This window comes from Pleurodeles waltl, chromosome 3_1 (genome assembly GCF_031143425.1).
Source record: "Pleurodeles waltl isolate 20211129_DDA chromosome 3_1, aPleWal1.hap1.20221129, whole genome shotgun sequence".
Classification (NCBI taxonomy): Eukaryota; Metazoa; Chordata; class Amphibia; order Caudata; family Salamandridae; genus Pleurodeles; species Pleurodeles waltl.
In genome coordinates, this window is record NC_090440.1 from 1645523762 (window position 1) to 1645540070 (window position 16309).

At 44.1% G+C, this 16309-nt stretch overlaps 1 protein-coding gene across 4 annotated transcripts in view; it reads right to left on the reverse strand.

Annotated features, from left to right (window-relative positions):
- The window catches only part of LOC138285437 (neurabin-2-like), a 464888-nt gene that overhangs the window by 196850 nt on the left and 251729 nt on the right, over positions 1 to 16309 (reverse strand). For all 4 annotated transcript variants that reach the window (XM_069225350.1, XM_069225348.1, XM_069225349.1 and 1 more), the window contains exon 13: positions 7665 to 7743. In XM_069225350.1, coding sequence (XP_069081451.1) covers positions 7665 to 7743 — 79 coding nt within the window. The remainder of the gene's footprint in view (positions 1 to 7664; positions 7744 to 16309) is intronic.

Sequence of the window (16309 nt, forward strand, 5' to 3'; positions counted from 1 at the left end):
GCCCACCTTCAACAGCCAGAGGTAGAGGAAGGGGAAGAGTAGCAAATCCGACCTCAAAAGGTGTGTTGCTACCATTGCCATCACTTTCGTGGGGTGCTACTGAGCCCAAGAGGGAGCACAGCAAACTGAAAAGGCTCCATTCCCACAGCAAACCGCAGGCAGGGCCGAAGGGCTGGCAGGACAGGTGCATGGAAGTAATCGTCCTGCAGGTCCAGTGGTACCATCCAGTATCCAGGGTTTAGGGCAGACAAGACCTGGGACAGGCTGAGCATCTTGAATTTTTCCTTCTGTAAGAAGGCATTGAGAGGGCACAGGTCTAGCACAATACGAAGTCCTCCATCCTTCTTGGGCACCAGAAAGTAACGGGAGTAGCAGCCAAGTCCTACTTCTGGCACTGGTACCCTCTCAACGGCCCCTTTGGTCAAATGGGCTTTCCCTTTTTGGCACAAAATGGGGAGATGGTTGTCTATCTGTCGCTGAGAGGACAGTGGCTGGTGCAATGGGAAACAAAGGAAGGGTAAGACAGTCGCTGTGAACAATCTGTAGGACCCACCTGTCTGATGTTATTGCCTGCCAACTCTGTAAAAATCGGTGTATTCTGCCTCCTACTGGGTGGAGTTGCTCCTGTATGGGTTAGCTAAAGAGGTTTGGCAGGTGAGGGTGCAGGGGGAGGTGTAGGCTCGAGTCAAAAGATCGAGTGACAACTCCTCTTGGTAATAGTGCGCATGGGCATAGAGTCCTTTGTTAGATTGTTTTCCCGCAGGAGGGTTAAGTAAGGAGTGAAGAAATGTATATGTACATATATATATAGTAAGAAAAGGAGATGTCCATGCAATGTATCTACATATTTACATAAAGAAAGTACTACAACGGCTACAGACTTCCGGGGAGAAGGGAGGGCGCATGTGAATCTGCAGCCCTATATGCCACTAACTGGTGACTACTGGGTAAGTGACATTTTCCGTTCAATGGCATGTGTAGCTGCAGATACACATGCTTTACATAGACTGAAAAGTAGTCCCTTCCTAAAATAAGCAGTGGCTAGCCTGTAGAAGTTGAAGTAGTTTGAAATATTGTTTTAAGCACTGCTTGGCCAGCATTTGCTTATTGGTGAGACAACACGTCCAGACAATAGTGTTTTGTAAATGTGTGTGGTGTAGTCCATGTGGCTGCTTTGCATATGTCTGCCACTGGTACATTTCCTAAGAATGCCAATGAGGCTCCTATCTTCCTAGTAGAATGTGCTTTAGGAGTTACTAATATTTGTCTTTTAGCTTTAAGATAAGTTTGAATACACTTTACTTTCCCTCTGGCTAATCCTTGTTTGGAAATGGGATTACCTTTATGAGGCTGTTAAAAAGCCACAAAAAGTTGTTCAGATTTTCTAAAATCTTTTGTTCTGTCTATATAATACATAAGAGCTCTTTTGAGATCAAGAGTGTGGAGAGCTCTTTCAACAACTGAATCTAGATTTGGAAAGAAGACTGTCAATTCCACTGACTGATTGATGTGAAATGGTGAGACCACTTTGGGTAGGAATTTTGTATTTGTCCTAAGTACAATGTTGTGGTTGTGAATTTGGAAGAAGGGCTCTTCTAAAGTGAATGCTGAAGTTTCACTTACTCTCCTTAAGGAAGTAATTGCTTCTAAAAAAGCGACTTTCCATGAGAGAAATTGAAGTGCGCAAGAATACATGGGTTCAAATGGTGGACCCATAAGCCTTGTGAGCACAATGTTAAGATTCCACACTGGCGCTGGAGGTGGTCTAGGTTGAATAACTCTTTTAAGGCCTTCCATAAAAGCTTTTCTGACAGGAATTCTAAACACAGCGATATGTTGTCTATTTTGGAAGTAGGCTGATATTCCTGTTAAATTAATTTTAATAGATGAATAAGCAAGATTTGCTTTTTGTAAGTAAAGCAAGTAGCATAAAATATCCTGTACGGCTGTCTTAAGTGGAATAATGTTTTTGGGTTGACAGTAATATACAAAACGTTTCCATTTAGTTGCATAGCATTGCTTGGTTGTAGGTTTACGTGCTTCCCTTAGAATGTCCTTACGTTCTGATGGAAGCTGTAGATATCCAAACTCTATGAACTCAGGAGTCAAATCGCCAGGTTTAGCATACAGAGATTGGGATGTCTGATTTGACCTTTGTTTTGAGTCAAGAGGTCTGGTCTGTTTGGGAGCTTGTGATGTGGTACTACAGATAGATCCAATAATGTTGTGTAACAGTGTTGATGTGCCCATGTGGGAGCTATGAGTATCATAGTGAGGGAAGTGTGCCAGATCTTGTTGACCAGAAATGTAATTAGAGGGAGAGGGGGGAAAAAGTGTAAGCAAATATCCCTGACCAATTGATCCATAGGGCATTGCCCTTGGATCGAGGGTGTGGGTACTTGGATGCGAAGTCTGGGCATTTTGTGTTTTTGCTTGTTGCGAAAAGGTCTGTTTGGTGTTCCCCACACTTGAAAGTAATGTTGGATTACTTGTGGGTGAATCTCCCATTCGTGTATGTGTGGCTGCGTTATGCTTAAGAGGCCCGCTAGTGGTTTGTGTATCCCTGGGATGTACTCTACAAGCAGGTGAAAGTTAATTGCCCACTCCCAAATTGTTTGTGCTAGAAGGGACAGTTGAGATGAGTGTGCCCCCCTTCCCCCCTGTTTTTGCAGATAATACATTGTAGTCATGTTGTCTGTCCTTATTAAGACTGTCTTGTGTGTGATCTGTGGTTGGAATGTTTTGATTGCTAAGAACAGTGCCAGCAATTCCAAGTGGTTTATGTGGCAAGTCTTCTGGATTGAGCCCCTTTCTCCCAGTATTGTAAGACTGTCGAGATGGGCTCCCCAACCTGCCATTGATGCATCTGTGGTGCTTATGGTCTGTGGCACAGGGTCTTGAAATGGCCGCACCTTTGGTGTGATTCCAGAGAATTGCAAATCTGGCGGTCCAACAACACTAGATCGGGAAGTTGATCCTGTGCCTGAGACCATTGCTGTGAGAGACACTGTTGCAGGGGTCTCATGTTTAGACGTGCATTGGGTAATATTGATATGTAGGGATGCCATAATTCCCAAGAGTTTCATGATAAATCTTACTGTGTAAGTTTGATTGTATTGGAGTTGCAATATGAGACTGTGGAACGCTTGAATTCTTTGTGGGTTTGGATAAGCTAATGCTGACCGAGTGCTCAGAATTGCTCCCACATATGCTTGTATTTGGGCTGGCTGAAGGTGAGACTTCTGGTAATTGATTGTGAACCTTAGACTGTTTAGGGTATTGATCGTGTACTGTGTGTGTGGTTGGCAAGTTTGAATGGCACTGGCTTTTATTAGCCGGTCGTCTAGATAAGGAAAGACATGTATGCACTGTCTTCTGATGTATGCTGCAACCACTGCTAGGCATTTGGTAAATACTCTTGGTGCGGTTGTTTCTCCAAAGGGTAGCACTTTCAACTGGTAGTGCTTCCCTGCTATTACAAACCTTAGGTACTTGCTGTGTGCTGAATGTATAGGAATATGGAAGTAAGCTTTCTTTAGATCTAATGCTGTCATGTAGTCTTGTTTTAGTAACAAAGGGATGACATCCTGAAGAGTGACCATGTGGAAATGCTCTGAGAGAATATATTGATTGAGAGGTCGGAGATCGAGGATTGGTCTGAGAGTGCCATCCTTTTTTGGTATGAGGAAGTATAGAGAATATAATCCTGTTCCTTGTTGATTGATGGGTACTACCTCTATTGCACCTTTGAGTAGAAGAGATTTTACCTCTTGTTTTAACAGAACAATGGGTTCAGGAGAAAGCCTGTGTGAACGAGGGGGAATGTTTGGTGGAGTGGAGATGAGTTCTAGGCAATAACCATTGTGGATAATTGACAGTACCCATTGATCTGATGTAAATTGTTGCCAATAACGGTGGAAATATTGCAGTCTTCCTCCCACAGGAGATGTGTGCTGTGTGAGTATGCATAGAAAGTCACTGCTTTAATGAGGTGGTGGGCACCTCTTGTGGCAGTGGATTTGCCTCTCCTTCTGAAATGGTGTCCTCTACAGGTTGATTGAAAGATCCCCTGGAATACTATTATTGTCCCTGTTTTTTTTTGGGACGTAGAGGCCTCTAATGTTTGGGGTTTAAAACCTCCTCTGAATTGAGGCTTACAAAAAAGTGCCCCGAAAAGGTGTTGTGTAAAGGGCACCAACGGCCTTTGCTGTATCGGAGTCCTTTTTTAATTCTTCAATGGTGGTATCCACCTCAGGTCTAAATAGTTGCTGTTTATTAAAAGGCATATTAAGGACCGCTTGCAGTATTTCAGGTTTGAAACCTGACGACCTCAACCAAGCATACCTTATGATCATCACACTAGTATTAATTCCCCTAGCTGTGATGTCAGCTGCGTCTAGTGCAGATCTAATCGGATTGTGGGCATGAGCTTGTCCTTCTGCCACTACCTTCTGTGCCCTTTTCTGGTGTTCTGTAGGGAGATATTGAAGGAACTCCTGCATTTTGTCCCAATGGGCCCGGTCAAACCTGTCTAAAAGAGCTTGGAAGTTGGCAATCCACAGATTTGCAGCTTGAGTTGCCACTCTTTTGCCTGCTGCATCAAATTTACGGCTTTATCAGGGGGAGAAGCATCCGTAGTGGACTGACTGTTCGCCCTTTTCCTAGCTGCACTGACCATGATGGAATCAGATGGCAATTGTTGGGATATAAAAATTGGATCTTTGAATTGTTTTATCCACCCAAGGTGTTAGTACCCTAGTCTTTGCCGGCTCTTTAAAAAGGTCATCAGCGTGTCATCAGCATGTTTTAACATGCCTGGTAACATTGGTACTGCTTATGTGTAGAGGAAAGGATGTTGACTAGGAAATCTTCCTCTATGGGATCAGAGTGCATCTGCACATTATGGTATGTGGGTGCTCGGCAACTACCTGATTATAGGCCGTGGTGTCTTCAGGTGGAGATGGCCTTCTGGGATACAGATCATGGCCGTTAGATGGAATTGGATCAAAATCGTACATATCCCATGGGTCCATATTATTAGGATTATCACCCATATAATTCCCATGTGAGGAAACAGGAGACTGTGCCGAAAACTGGGTGAAGGTGGTGGTGGAGTGTGAGGTGGTGGAGAAGTTGAAAGGAAAGGCAAATGCATTGGAGAAGACTGATACATTGTCTTTGGCTTCTCCTTGTGTTTAAATATTTTCACCGGTGAAGGGCCAGGTTCCAAACTTTCCTGGAATGACAGTTTCCTCTTGGTTATAGGAGGAGAAGGAGAGGCAATAATTTTCCCCGTATCCTTTTGGATCTGTATTTTCCTCTGCTTATGGTCCATGACCTCAAGAATGGGTCTAATGTCTGCTGACTCCTCTGGAGATGGAACCGGCTTACCTCCCACAAATGAATACTCCGAAAACTTGGTGATAGACTGCTTTAAACAGGCCAAAAATGTGGTTTCTGAAGCACATGGAAGTTTTTTAGGCTCCAAAGAGGATCTTGGGTGTTTCGGCTCCGAGGTGGTACATAGCCATTTTGGTTCTGACGGGGAAGCTTTCACCTTACGACTCGATCCTGAACCAGGCTATGCAGTCTGTACGGTGGAATGCGTTTTGGCCTTTTTCAATGCCGAACCCGAGGGTTGGTCGACGAGATGTAGTTTTCGGGTCCGGCCATGGTCGGTAAGCAGTGCTGGACCCAAGAACTTCTGTGACTTTTTAAACTGTTTTTGGTGATGGGGAAGGGGCTGGTGTACTCACATTCTGCGCCACAAGAATAACTTGACTGTCTCCATCTGAGTCACAGTTGGAGTCAGAGTCTGCGATGGAGGCTTCAGTTTGGGTCTGTTCCTCACTGAAAATGTTGGCCGGTTGTTCTGTCAACTTCGATGCCATCTCTAGCCGTCTTGCTCTTCGATCCCGTAAAGTCTTCTTGTATCGGAAGGATTGGCACACCTCACAGGTTTCTTCTTTATGATCTGGAGAGAGGCAGAGGTTACACACCGAGGGTTGGTTGGTGTAGGGGAACTTGGCGTGGCACAGAAGGCAGAATTGAAATGGAGTCCGATCCATGAGCCTGTGACACAGTAGGCCAGAGAAAACCGCAGGCGCCCAAAAGGGCGTTTAATCGATCCCCACGCTACAATCAGATCGAATGTAGTCAGAAAACACATTAGAAAGCGATACCGACGTTAAAGGAAAAGATAGAGAAGTTCAGATAGTACCGAACCGAGATCTACCGGAGCGGGAGGGAACACGTCTGAGCCCGACAGCAGAAAGAAAATCTAACAAAGGACTCGATGCCCATGAGCACTATTACCAAGAGGAGGAGTCACTTGATCTTGTGAATCGAAAAAGCTTCTTTGAAGAAAAACAACTTGTAATACTCCGAGCCACTAGATGGCGGACTATACACAGCATGTGTATCTGCAGCTACATAATGCCATCAAACATATTTATATGCCATATAATATATGTCGTTCCTACCTAAGCTATGTTAGAGAACAGCATGCTAAGCCCTAATGCGCCTTTTAGGACCCCCCTGGTAAAACATCATCCCCTATACCTGTAGCAAAGTCAATCAGCATGTGGTCGTGGTCATCTGGCTGGAATCTCCCTCCAATGGGCATGGGACAGAGAAGTTTTTATAATAAAACAGCTGATGTTTACCACTTTGCCAGCAACCCTATATAGCTGCAGCCTTGAGGAAAGCACAAAGTGAAAAGAATGTCTTGCTAAGAAAAGCGATGCTGTCCTAGGCGACAACTAGATAAAGAAATAAAAGCACCACGAATGTGGCTAATTCTGAAATAATAAAAATGAAGCAGAATAAATTGCAACTGGGCTAAAGGGCAGAAGCGGCTAGCCTAGTAGTTAAAATAACGTGCCTAGAGACATTATTAAAATGGGTATACAACAAACTTATCAACAATTCTTGCTGAAAGACGATCATAGAATTTCTAAGGTTAACCCTTTTTCTATTCCCTCTCAGGCTCCTCCCTAAAGCTCCAGGAATGCAGGCGTTACACTTTCACTATTTGGGGAAGCACATTTCCATCCTGTATCTGAGCCATGTAAAATCAGGGGCAATCCAAAATGAATGGAGCTGGAAGATCAACCTCTCACCACAACACAAAGCCCTGCCAACATCCATCTCTCCCACAAACACAATATCTACATGGGATGTTAGAACTAGGGTTTGGGTGTTACATTATTTTGGAACTTAACAAAAATGGGGCCACAAAGTAGCTTATTCCACTGGCAATAGAATAATGGTCGGTTCAGTCTTATCAATCCACAAACATTGGTATTCTGTCACCTGTACTTCATGTCACTAACTTAGGACATGGAGAGGAGTCCCAAGCCAAATAGGAGGACACACAGTGCACCTTTCCACATCACAAAACAGGCTCTGGACCTTAAAATCACCCTTAGCAGCTGTGTCAACAATGTCCCTTTATCATGCCTGTGACATTCCCATCACAACAGACAGTGTGAAAAAAAAAGTTGGAGTTTCCCTTAGCACTGTATATATTAAATCATCCATGCTTTACACCTTTGGAACGGCATACTAAAATCATGACATTTACATTTATTATTTACTATTAGTCAGATATGTCAAATTCAAAGACTGCTGCTTTTAAGTTCTATTAACCAAAAAGATCTTACCCAAAATCAGGAAATCGTCTTTTGTGCTTTCCCGATGTTTCACTTGTTTCCAAAGGTTTTTCCTCATTCCTTTTTTCATCTGAGAAAACAGAGTTAATTGTAAATTGCTGAAACATGACTCGTCTAAGAAATTGAAACATTTCAAAAGTTAGTCATTCAATGACCTCTTTAATCAGTTAACAAGAAATTGGATTGGGTTTACCTCTAAATGTATACTGTTAGATCTAATGGCTTAAACTATACTGGAAAGCAATCTTAGAAATGCTAAAACCTTTAGAGCAACTGATGGCACTGGGTCAACGAGTAAGAAGCCCTTTACATTATTTTTTAGCAACAGCAAGCAGTAGCTGACAGAAATTAGGAGACAGTTTTGGCTAGACCTGGGCTGAACAGATAGAGGGACCAAAAATAAGCTTCCCAAGCCTGATAACCTCGCTTGTACACTTGGGCTACTGCTAAAGACTCCAGGGTGCAGCTCCTTCTCAGCATTACCCTGACACAAGGTCCACAGAGGTACCAGAAAGAAGTGTTAAAATGTTTATCTGATGGCCTGCAAGAAAAGGGGAAATTCTGCCAGGAATGAGAATGCAAAGACAGATGGAAATCTATAAACATACCACAGCTGGAAAATTATACTGGGTTATACTGGACCATGGTGAGAGGGAACTAAACTAGAGGGTTCATATGAAGGGGTCATTTTGAGGTTTGGTGCCATTTCAACCAGCACATCGGCATGCCATAGCTGTAATTCTGAAATGAGGTAAAGTAAGCCAAGGGGCAGAATAAATGGGTGAAAACAGACAAAGGACTGTGTACCCACCAATGCCCTTGAGACAACAGCAGGTGGGTGGATGTGTGTGCTGCACTGTCACCAGTAGAAGAATCCATATTGGTGAAACTTAAAAAACATTTGTTATGAAAAAGAACTTACAGTAGGAGTCCAAATAACATATGTGAGTTAGCATTTCAAAAGTAGGACCACAACTCAAAAGTTTGGCAGAATAACAAAATGTCAGCATACTTACAAGCACCCCTTTGATAAACCTATAACCCAGAAAATTAGAATTTGAAAAACAGTAGTGGACAAGGTTAATGTGGAATGAGGACTTGTAAAGGAATCAGAATACTTTGACTTGTGGAAAGACACCAACTAAACTGAGAAAATTAACATGAGCTTTAACTCTCAGCAGAAAAAGTCTGCATGCACTGAATTCCCTTCTTTTCATGCATTTTCCATCCTTACGAGTCATAAACCAATGACCTTGGATGCCTGCATTAGGGTAGGGTAACAAGAGTATGGCGTAAAAGCACTAATTTGTCATGTTATGAGCTAAAGTTGATGCTATGAAAGTGTACCGGTTGGCATTCATTTTTAAAGTGAACTGTTACTGTTTATCACTGATTTGTCCTAATTTACCAATGATATGCACAGGCATGTATTAAGTCTTAAAAAGTGAAAAATTCACAAAATATATCTTTCTATTCCCTGTTCCACATGTTGCGATCAGCTTTACGAATTTAAATACAACTTTTCTCCTACTGCAGCATTTTGCTTACAAAAAACACAGGTTTTAGTGGTTAGAAAGGGATGGTCGTTTTATTCTAGGGGGCTATTACAAACTGGAAAACACCTTGTACAAGATCTTGGACTAACGTCTCCTTGAAGGGTATGCTTAGCTAGCCAGAAGGGAGGTATCATACATGCACCTGTGGCACTCTTCTATGGATCAGCAAGAAATATTCTGCAGACCTCTGCAGACAATAAAATACAAGGGGTTTCCTTTGAGTTTGCATAATTTATCTTTGCTAATATTGCATTGTTATCCCAATTAACTGTCATGCTTAATACCCACACAAGCTTAACATAATAAATATTTATATTTCATTGTACTATTGTTTACTTCTGACAATTAAAGATGGCAACTATGTATACAAATTAAACTGCAACAGGTTCTGGCTTGCTTGGAGCTGTCTTAATACTGATGTGATTCCTGAGATTTAACCCAGTATCAGTGAGACCCTTGGTTTTCCAAGATGTACAGGTTACATAGGCAAGCTTGCAGTAGATCAAAGTGGTGAGACAGGGATTGGTGGTGAACAAAACAAAATCCATTTTCGCTTTCAATGCTATTGAAAAGTGGATGTCTGTGAGTTAATCTCACTCTTCAGAGAATCACTGTAGCAAAACAACTCTATGGCACGGTCACCTGAACCCAGAGAGGACACTAAAATTACTAACAAAAAAACCTACTTCCATAGATTACAGAGTAATATCGAAACATATGAGTTCTCCTTGTAATGATCTGAAGAGGAAATTATGTCTCAGAAGCAACACAGGTTTTCTGTTACAGAACATTACAAAACATTTAAGAAATGTGGTCAAATTATACAATTCACACATCTTAACATTTTCCAGAAAGGACTCTAGCAGCTTTTCACTATCAGATAAGACATAGGTTAACTGTCGATGCAAATACAGAGCCAATTATTTTCCATTTTCTTCAGAGATCTAAATAAAGAGGACTGCCTTTAAGTTAAAAAACAAAATGGCTAGACATGTACTTAGATGTTAAGAATCAGACTACAGACATGAAATGCTCCAGTGCCCAGCGGTCATTTGAAAAGGACTACTTTTCCTGCTAGAGATGCATCTAAGCAGAAGGCTCTCACCCCAGGGGTCCAGAACAGGGTCACGGGTGGCAGGATGCCAGGACAGCGCACCAGAGGGTGGTAGAGTTTCAGGGGGCACCTCTAAGAAGCCCTCTGGGTGCACGCTTTGGTAAATCCAACACTGGCATCAGTGTGGGTTCACCAATACAATGTATGATACCAAACATCCCTATCTTCAGTGAAGCCATCATGTAGCTGGGAAATTTGTGTCGACTAGTGTCCAGCAAATGCATTTAAAATGGCTCTCATGGTCCCTTAATATGTCTGAGAATCAACAAAGACATAGCATATAATGTACCCTGCCTTAGGGCTACAAGGCCTGCTAGAGGGGCGACGCACATATATATTGCATGCATTGTTACCGTATTTTCAATTTGTCTGCACCAAGACACGCAGCCTGCAAAGGCAGCCTGTCATGTGCTTGGTGAAGGGTCACTTAGGGTGGCACAATTTGTGCTGCAACCCTTTGGGACCCTCTTTAGTAGCCCAGGCCCTAGGGTACCAGTGGTACCATTTACTAGAGACTTACACAAGATGCTAAAGGTTTTGCCAATTGGGGAAACAACTGTGCAGTTTGGGGAAAGAGCTCTGGCACTGAGGACCTGGATAGTAGGAACTAAGTGCACTTTCAGTCAAAATCACATCATATACCAGACAAAAAAAAAAGGGTGTTTTTGGGGAAAGGGGTGGTTTGAACATGTTAAAAAAAAAATCTAAAAAAAAAAAAATCTACCTGATCTGCCCTCACTCATTAAATCTCCTATTGTGAGTAGGTTCTTAAAAGGGCTCACCCATTTATTTCCTCCCGCTCCATTTATCATGCCTCAGTGGGACCTTAACCGTGTACTTATTTGATGTATACCCCTTTTGGGCCAATGCATAATTGTCCCTTGCAGCTCCTCGTCTTCAAATCAGCCCCTTCCTTCAAAACCTCCAAAGTTGTCTGTGCACCCTGACAAAGTAGTGTTGCGCACTAGAGCTTCCTTTCTTCCTAAGGTGGTTACACCCTTTCATGTAGGCCAATCCATCACTTCGCCTCATGGGAAGGATGTGGGGGTGTGTGTAGAATGTAGGCAAAGAGGCTCCACCGTCTGGACCCAAAAAGAGCATTGGCGTTCTACCTCAATCGTACTAAAGATTTCTGGGTGGATGATCAACTCTTCGTTGGGTATGTGGGTGCGGAAAAAGGGAAGGTGGTGCAAAAGCGTACCATCTCTCGATGGGTGCTTCTTTGCATCAAAATGTGCTACGCTTTGGCCAAGAAGCAACCTCCTGAAGGCTTGCGTGCTCATTCCACCAGAGCAACTGCTGCTTCCACTGAGTTAGCACGCGTAGTTCCTGTCCTGGATATCTGCCAGGCAGCTATGTGGGCATCCCTGCACACGTTTGCTAAGCATTACTGCCTGAATAGTCAGGTCCGTCGAGAATGCTGTTTTGGTTGTTCGGTCCTGCATGACTTTCTAGTATGATCTTGGTTCGCAGCCCACCACCGAGGATGGCATTGCTTGGGTAGCTATTCTAAGGTAAGGAATCTGCAACTAGAAGTCTCTATCAGATGTACAAGTTACTTACCTTCGGTAACAAAATATCTGGTAGAGACATTCTAGTTTCAGATTCCTTACCGCCCACCCATCCTCCCCGCTTGCGAACTGATTTCTAGGGAAAGAGTTTCCACCTTTCAGGTTCTTAGCTCTGGCACACCAATCTCGGTGTTCTTAGCGGCTCTGCGCTCTGGCGTGGAAAGTCATTAAATGAAACTGACGTCACTGCGCGAGGGTGGCGTCTATGTACTACTCCCAATGTCATCACGGCGACCACGACTTCTACGGAGTCGACGACGCCACCTACCAACGCGCAAGGGTATTGCTTGAAGAAAAATCTCCGGATCCAGTTGGACGCCTGGGGGAAAATTCTAAGGCAAGGAATCTGCAACTAGAAATCTCTATGAGATAAAGACAATTGGGAGTAACACTTGTTCTGCTATTCTGTGTTCTCCTAAGTCTCCTGATAAAAATGGTACCTCACTTGTGTAGGTAGGCCTAGTGCCTGCAACAGTAAACGGCCCAAAATGCAACGTGGACACGGCAGATTTTTCCACAGAAAAACTGACCCTTTTTTGCAATTGGCCTAGCTGTGCATGTTGGGCTCTAGCTCAGCCGGCACCTAGGGAAACTTAGCAAACCTGTTCATTTTTCAAACCTAGACACCTAGGGGAATCCAGGATGGGGTTACTTGTGTGGCTTTCACCAGGTTCTGTTACCCGGAATCCCATGCAAACTTCAAAATGTGTCTTAAAAACAAATTTCCTCACATTTGTGATGGAAAGATCTGGAATCTGAGGGGGAGTCACAAACTTACTCCCATCTAGGGTTCCCCTAGGTTTCCCAATAAAAATGGTACCTCACTTGTGTAGCTGGGCCAAGTGCCAGCGCCACAGAAGGATCAAAAACGTGTAGAAATTGTGGGGGAAACGCATCATGTCCAAACGGGCAGCTTTTTCTTTAATACGTTTTAGGCTGACTGCTTTGGACACACACACAAGAGGGGCAGAGTTTTTATCAGTACAGACAGAGCAATGCTGGGTGGTAGGAATTTTGTGGATTACTGCTGATTGCAGAAGTTTCCATTAAAGAAATGTAGGGAAAATGTGTGATTTCAGACAAAGTTGGAGGTTTGCGCAACATTGTAGGTAAGAAAATGGTGTGGGGTGCATGTGAAGAACACAACCCTGGACTCCCCCAGATGCTTAGTTTTGAGAAGTGTCTGTATCTGGTAGGTTTTTCCAGGTGGCAGCTTGCCAAAGTCCAAACGGTGCAGCTGCTCACCTTTGTAAATGGGACGATTCTGGGAGTTAGCCAAGCTCTCCTGGCTCATATGTCCATGGTGGTGAGCAGCATGGTTGCTGGGGACGGAATTCCCCAGCAACCAAAGCTAACAATACCCAAAGAAAATCCCTCTGCTGCCTTCACCAGAGGGATTTCCAGAGCCATGTGCGTGGCAGCTGGGCGCCGTCAATGCACATGAGCACTGTGGCGTCCGACGGCTCTTGGATGTCTGATGCACCCAAACGGTTAAAAGTCAGTGAAAGTGATGCGTACAAGAATTATTTCACTTGGCATCCCACATTCTGAAACTATCCCATACAAACTTCAATTACTGGATCTACTGTGAAGATTAAAATGCACACAGCAAAAGTAGACAAAAAGTAGGAGCTGATAATGTTCAATGCATGCCATAAGCACCCACTATGGGAAATGCTGATTAAAACTAGTATTATACCACAGCCAAACACTCCAAAATGTCAAGCTTCTAATCAGATCATCATTTATTTGCTTTCCACCTCCTTATCCCTCAGAACAAGGGAATAAGCTTCACACTCTACATTCCTGTCTGTCCACTGTACCCCCAAACCCAGATGGACTGCTTGACCTTTTTAGATACATATCCTCAACGCCTTTGACTTTGCTGTACAATGGAAATAAAATTGTAATGCAATGGGTCTCACATTTGCTCGAGTTAGAGCTATTAGCGTTGTAAACCTAACTGAACTTTTCTTGCCACATAAATTGAAAATGAAAAGTAAAACAATTTCACATAAGCCAGCCATTTCAAAGCGCCACAGTCGCCATGAGCATGGCCGTGAAGGAGAGACACAAGAAGAAAAAAAGTCTGCTTGCAGTCAAACCTATCGGCAAAAGTGTAATTAGCCATGTAACAGGGTTGATGTGAAAGGCAGTAACCAAACCACCCCGAGGAGTGACAAACGTAAAACATTTACCAATAATGACAAAGGATCTTTGAAGGGCAAGACCATGAATGAGCAATAGTGATAGGCGTGAGGTGGGCATGGTTAAAAGCCCAAATAGGTAACAAAATATCAGAAAAATAGTGCTTGTGTGCTGCTATGCTTGACTTAAAAAGAAAATTACCCAGCCAACGTTATAAGAGTGGCTCGAAAGTAGTATGAAAAATAATATAGAAATATCAAGATGGGTAAGTAAATCTCACGAACTATAAATATAAAAACTTTCACCTGCATTCAACAGCCCCATCACAAAAGTAGCCTACCAATAGATTCCTTCAGCAGCAACCGTTATCTCCTAGGTCTGAAAAAAAAAACTACTCACCTCTAGGAAAATGCCTCTGATGGCATGGTTACCCCCTAACTTTTTGCCTTTTGTTGATGCTAGTTATGACTGAAAGTGTGCTGGGACCCTGCTAACCAGGCCTCAGCACCAGTGTTCTTACTCTAAACTGTACCTTTGTCTCTAGAATTGGCACAGCCCTGGCACACAGATATGTCCCTTGTAAGTGTTACCCCTGGTACCACGGGCCCTGTGGCCAGGGAAGGTCTCTAAGGGCTGCAGCATGTATTACGCCACCATGGGGCATGGGGACCCCCACTCAGCACATGCTTGGGTGTGCTGGTGGGGGGAAAAAGACTAAGTCGACATGGCACTCCCCTCAGAGTGTCATGCCCACAACCCACTGCCTGTGGTATAGGTAAGTCACCCCTCCAGCAGGCCTTACAGCCCTAAGGCAGGATGCACTATACCACAGGTGAGGGCATAGTTGCATGAGCACTATGCCCCTACAGTGTCTAAGCCAATTCTTAGACATTGTAAGTGCAGAGTAGCCATAAAGAGTATATGTTCTGGGAGTATGTCAAACACGAACTCCACAGTTCCATAATGGCTACACTGAATACTGGGAAGTTTGAGATCAAACTTCACAACACAATAAATCCACACTGATGCCAGTGTGGGATTTATTGAGAAATGCACACAGAGGGCATCTTAGAGATGCCCGCTGTATACCAGTGCAACTACTAGTGCTAGGCTGACCAGTTTCTGCCCGGCTGCCACATCCAGACAGGTTTCTAGCCACATGGGGTAGGTGCCTTTGTCACTCTGTGGCCAGGAACAAAGCCTGTACTGGGTGGAGGTGCTTCATATGTCCCCCTGCAGGAACTCTAACACCTGGCGGTGAGCCTCAAAAGCGCAAGCCTGGTGTTACAGCGCCCCAGGGCACTCCAGCTAGTGGAGATGCTCGCCCTTCCGGACACAGCTCCCAATTTTGGCGGCAAGTCCAGAGTAGATAATGAGAAAAACAAGGAGGAGTCACCCTCCAGTCAGGACAGCCCCTAAGGCAGGGGTCTTCAAACTGGGGGGCGGGGGCCCCCCCCTAAGGGGGCCTCAAGTGATCCCAGGGAGGGTGCCAGGCTCTGGTCAAAAGAAAGATTATGCAGGTAATAGTGCTTTGTTTAAAGCAAAAGCATGTTTATTACATTTGTAAAAAGGTAACAGAACTTAACTGCAATGTTTAAATAAGCCTAAGCTTATTTAAACATTGCCAACTTAATAGAATGTTATGAAAAATTCTGAGAGGGGGGCCCGATTATTTATTTTTTCCCACTGGGGGGACGCGGCATTAGCAAGTTTGAGGACCACTGCCCTAAGGTGTCCTGAGCTGAGGTGACCCCTGCCTTAGGAAATCCTCCATCTTGTTTTGGAGGATTCCCCCAATAGGATTAGGGATGTGCCCCCCTCCCCACAGGGAGGAGGCACAAGGAGGGTGTAGCCACCCTCAAGGATAGTAACCATTGGCTACTGTCCCCATACATAAACACACCTCTAAATTAAGTATTTAGGGGCGACCCTGAACCCAGGAAACCAGATTCCTGACGACCTGAAGCCAGAAGGACTGCTGACCTGAAAGCCTAGCAGAAACGACAGACAACAACTGACTTGGCCCCAGCCCTACCGGCCTGTCTCCAGACTCAAAGAACCTGCACAGCGACGCATCCAGCGGGACCAGCGACCTCTTAGGACTCAGAGGACTGACCTGCACCCAAGGACCAAGAAACTCCCATGGACAGCGGATCTGTCAAAACAACAACAAAGAAACCATCTTTAAAGGGACTCAAGCCTCACTCCGGAAGCGTGAGTCCCCAACACTCTGCACCCGACGCCCTC